The following is a 4,729-nucleotide window of genomic DNA, read 5'->3' on the forward strand; positions in this document are numbered from 1 at the left end:
ATTATATATATGTATGTATTAAACATTGTATTCCGTGAATGTGCTGGCATGAAGACAGATGTCATCAGGCTGAATTCGTTATTATATATTCTTCTTTATCCTTATTGTTGTGTTAACTTGTTTTCTCCTGCTTTGCAAAGTGGTTACAATGAAAACATTTCCAGAGGCTCCAAGCACTGAGCCCGCGGGTCCAGGGGAGAAGAGGCCCTCGCCCTCCGCTCTGCCCTTCTGAGCAACTCCCTCACCTTGGCCTTCCTGTCGCCCCCGCCAGCCCCTCTCGTCTTCTCTCCGGCACCTCTTCTGTCAGTCTCTGCCTCCCCCTCCTGCCCCTCTCCCTCCTCTCCCCAGCACCTGGCGAGGAGAGTTAAGTCATGAGTGTCAGTTCTCACTGTGACCTTGTTCTGTGTCCCCTTCTCCCTCCCTCCCTCTCACTGCCTCTCCCACGTGGCTTTCTCCGCCCCGGGCCCCCCACGTTGAATCTGTGCCTCTCAGTGTCTTTCTGCCTCTGTCTCTGAATGTCTCTCCCTGTCTCTGAGTCTCTGGCTCCCATCCCATATCTGCCTTGCAGACTGTCGCCCTGTCAGCTCTCTCGGGCTTCTTTAAATCTCCCTCACTGTTGCCACCTCCCTTCCCCTCCCATCTCCCCTCTCTTTCTCCAGCCCCTTCCCCACCTCTCTCTCCCCTTCCCCCAGGTTTGAACCTCTCCCGCTGTCTTCACTCAGTCTTCATTTCTGTCTTGCTGTGTCTTTCCTTTTCACATCTCTGGATTTCCCAATCTGCCTTGAATCTTGTTTCTCCAACCCCCCCCCCCCTCCAGCCCCAGCCTCTTGCCCAAGTTTTGTTTCGCGCCTCTGGCATCCTTGGTAATTCCTTGGCTTCCCTCCACCACCCCCCCCCCATCTTCAGATGGCTTTTTCCTCTACTTCTGTGTCGCCCTCCCCTTCTCCTGTGAGGACAACCAGTCTTTGAATGAATGGAGGGTCCAGCCTAAATCCAGAATGATCTCATTTTACCTTAATTTAATTACATCCACAAATACCCTATTTTCAAATGGGGTCACATTTGCAGGTCGTGGGGATTAGGTCTTGTGCGGGGACACACTTCAACTCGGCGCACCTGCTTCTGTCTCTTCCTCATTGTCTTCTGTTTCCCTTCTCTGTGAGTCTCGCCCTGTGTCTGTGTTTCTCAGAGTCTCCTCTGGTCTTGCCCACTCTTTCTGTTTCCACATTTTACCCTCACCTCCTGTCCCAAATTTTCTCTCCTCCCTCCTCCTGTACCAACACTGATTGGCTGAGAACCCTAGAAATCCGCCCAGATACCCATGATGTCACCAAATAAGGCTGATGATTGGAGGGAAGTTTTTGGGTGGGGGACGGTTGACCTGGAGGGACCTCAATTTCTGTTTGTAACCTCCAGGCCTTTTCTCTCCGACCAGGGCTGTTACTTACAGGCAAAACCGAAAACTCCTGCTGCAGTAGGGCGGTGGCTTGGGAGTTTGTAAGGGGAAAGGAAAAGAAGTTTAATAAAGTCTATGACAAATTCCTTAACGTCTCTGTCAGTTTCTGGAAGACTCACCAACTGGGTGCTCCCCAAGGGTTGGGGCCAGGTCTCACTCATCTGTAGGTACCAATTGCCCTACATCAAAGCAGGAGTGATTTGGACCTTCAAGAGGAATGGACGGCCCATGATGAGGGCTTGAAAAGACAACCATTCCTACTCTGGGTAGGAATGTGTCCTAGTGGGACCCTCAAGGATGGTCTGGCGAAGGAACAGCAGTGGTCAATATAGAGAATACAGGTTCCACTCCCTATCTGAACTGTTAAATTTTCACCCTCTGTGTCCCTGAATAGATTCAGATCAATTTTCATGTAAATCTTTTGCTGTCTGAACTCTTGCTTTTGCTAACCAAAGTAGGAAGCAAAGACATTTGGATAATATAGTGTCCTTATGTTTCTGAACTTACTAGGAAAACTATTGCTATCTCATTCAGGATTTGGATAATGAGGGTGTTTGGTGGGAGGGATAGGGGTTGATCAGAAAGACCAAACGTAGTTGAAGTTTCAGTGCCCAGCACAATGCTTGGCCCAGAGCAGGCTCTCAGTAAATATATGTTGAGTAAATGAGGAGAATAGTGTTGAGGGGGAAGAGGAGGAAGCAAAAACTATATTGATCTGTACACTGAGGGCCTTTACATGCCAGGGAAAAGAGCTTGGTGGCTTTCCTCAGGTTCTGGGATTGGAACCCCAAATATTGTTTGGGTGGAGGAAGATAAAGTTAACACGGCAGGTCACATTCATAGAGGATAGAAAGTACTTAGCTCCATTCCATTGTGGCTGCTGTGAAATAACAGCTCAGTGTTTTCAGATCTTCAGAGGTATTTTTTCTTTTTTTTTTCTTTTTTTTTTTTTTTTTTTAGTATTTATTTTGAGAGAGCAAGTGAGCAAAGGAGGGTCAGAGAGAGAGAGAGAGAGAGGAGAGAGAGAATCCCAGGCAGGCTCCATGCTGTCAGCGCACAGCCCAACATGGGGCTCAATCTCACGAAGCTTCAGCGGATCTCATGACCCGACCGGAAATCAAGAGTTGGAGGCTTAACCGGCTCAACCACCTAGGTGCCCCAGATCTTCCGAGTTTTCCAGAGAACCCAGATATTCAGATTTTTTAAAATGTGAAATCACTCCATAAGCAGTGTGGGCAACTAATTTTTTCAGAAACTGAATCCCAACCCAAGACACGTTTTGTCACCATTATGAGGTGACAGGGAAACATGGGGGGCTGAGTGTTGCTTATATTTTTATGCTAGAGATTGGCGAACGAAGTTTTAAGTGTAGAACTAGCTCGTGGGACGCTAATGAACTACATTTCCCAGAATCCTCTCCGCCCCCACAACTACATCCGTTGCCATAGATACTACCAAACCACTACAGTAAAAGGTAGGAGCGTGTGCTTTTAAAGAGCCGGACTCCAGCAATCCGTTGCCAAGATACCAATTTTGGCACATGCTCAGTAGAGAGCGCTTGGAATGGGGACGTTTGGGAGAGGTGGAGCAGAAGCTCCAACCCAAAGGGTTCTGGAAATGGTAGTTTCCGGCCTCCTCTCCCTCTCCCCGCCCCCCCCCCCCCCCCGGCGCAGGCGCACTTCTCTGAAGGCAACAGATCCTGGTCGCCTTGGTGACGTCGCTCCGGGCACGCATGACGTCACCCTCACCCAGCGCCCTGGCGGAGGAGGTGGCGGGGGGAGCAGGGCTACAGCAGAGAAGTCAAAGATACTCGACCTCGCGTTCATTTCGTAAGCTGGTGTCCTGACCCAAGCGCAGTCCGGCGAAGGCTCTAGCCTGGGAGTCTTAAGTTGGCAGTGTTGTTCACTCTACAAATCCAGGTACTCCCTTACCTTCCTCGGAACAGTGCACAATAAACGGATAATTAAATTGTGCAGAAATTATAGTGTGATGAATGTTCCAGGAGAGCACAGTCTGGGGCGGGAGAGACAGTTATCAAATGATAACAACGCAAATTATTATAATATCAGCGCTAGGTTTACTGGGACGGTCCTGTGGAATCCCTGGAGCGAGCAGAGTTGCGAGCTCCCGCCGGGCTGGGAGGGGAGAGGGGAAACGTTCCCGTAGGAATGGCTGTAACAGCTTGTTGCAGGTACCGTCGTTTTCCAAGAGAGAGAGAAAGAACGTTCCTGACAGAGGGAACAGCGCACACCAAGGTCAAGAGGTCGGAACTATTAATAACTTTTAAAAATAATATTTAATGTTGATAATATTGATGGCAAATATGAAGGTGGTGGTGTCTGTAACATACTGGTTTTTAAGTGTTTGTTTGTTTATGTTTATTTTTGAGAGCGAGAGTGAGAGCAGGGGAGGGGCAGAGAGAGAGGGAGACCGAGGATCCAAAGCAGGCTGGGCAGAGTCAGCACAGAGCCTGATGCAGGGCTCAAACTCAAGAAACGCGAGGTCATGACCTGAGCCAGATGCTTAACCAAGGAGCCCCCCGGGCGCCCCTATTTATTTTTGAGAGAGAGACAGAGCAAACGGGAGGGGGAAGGACAGAGGGGGGTGGGGGCGCAGAGAGAAAGAATCCCAAGCAGGCTCCGTGTTGTCAGTGCAGAGCCTGATGCAGGGGTCCAACCCACGAACTGTGAAATCATGCCCTTAGCTGAAATAAAGAGTCCAACATTTAACAGAATGAACCACCCAGGCGTCCCTGTAACATTCTGTTTCAATGGCTTTACTTATATCAACGGATTCAAATCTCATTTATTTTTTTTTTAATTTTTTTTTTCAACGTTTATTTATTTTTGGGACAGAGAGAGACAGAGCATGAACGGGGGAGGGACAGAGAGAGAGGGAGACACAGAATCGGAAACAGGCTCCAGGCTCTGAGCCATCAGCCCAGAGCCTGACACGGGGCTCGAACTCACGGACCGTGAGATCGTGACCTGGCTGAAGTCGGAGGCTTAACCGACTGCGCCACCCAGGCGCCCCCAAATCTCATTTATTTATTAAGGTAATTATTATCTCCCCATATACAATAGGGGAACGGAGGTATAGAGAGGTTGATGACTTTCAGTGTTACACAACGAATACGTGGGGTTAACCATTATGCTGTGTGTCCCTTGCCCCGGGGTCCTAGAGTAATTGATCCCTTACTACCTGCGAAGCACTGTGCTGATTGACTTCTATACAACATCAAATCCTATTGGACCAAGGCCCTACCCTTTTGAT

At 49.1% G+C, this 4,729-nt stretch overlaps 1 protein-coding gene across 3 annotated transcripts in view; it reads left to right on the forward strand.

Annotated features, from left to right (window-relative positions):
• IZUMO2 (IZUMO family member 2) overlaps window positions 1-1,542 on the forward strand; it is an 11,434-nt gene extending 9,892 nt beyond the window's left edge. For all 3 annotated transcript variants that reach the window (XM_049621253.1, XM_049621250.1, XM_049621252.1), the window contains one exon: window positions 1,436-1,542. In XM_049621253.1, coding sequence (XP_049477210.1) covers window positions 1,436-1,478 — 43 coding nt within the window. In that variant the 3' untranslated portion in view covers window positions 1,479-1,542. The remainder of the gene's footprint in view (window positions 1-1,435) is intronic.
• Window positions 1,543-4,729: the final 3,187 nt, after the last annotated feature.

The sequence above is a fragment of the Panthera uncia genome, assembly GCF_023721935.1.
Source record: "Panthera uncia isolate 11264 chromosome E2 unlocalized genomic scaffold, Puncia_PCG_1.0 HiC_scaffold_19, whole genome shotgun sequence".
NCBI classification, from domain to species: domain Eukaryota; kingdom Metazoa; phylum Chordata; class Mammalia; order Carnivora; family Felidae; genus Panthera; species Panthera uncia.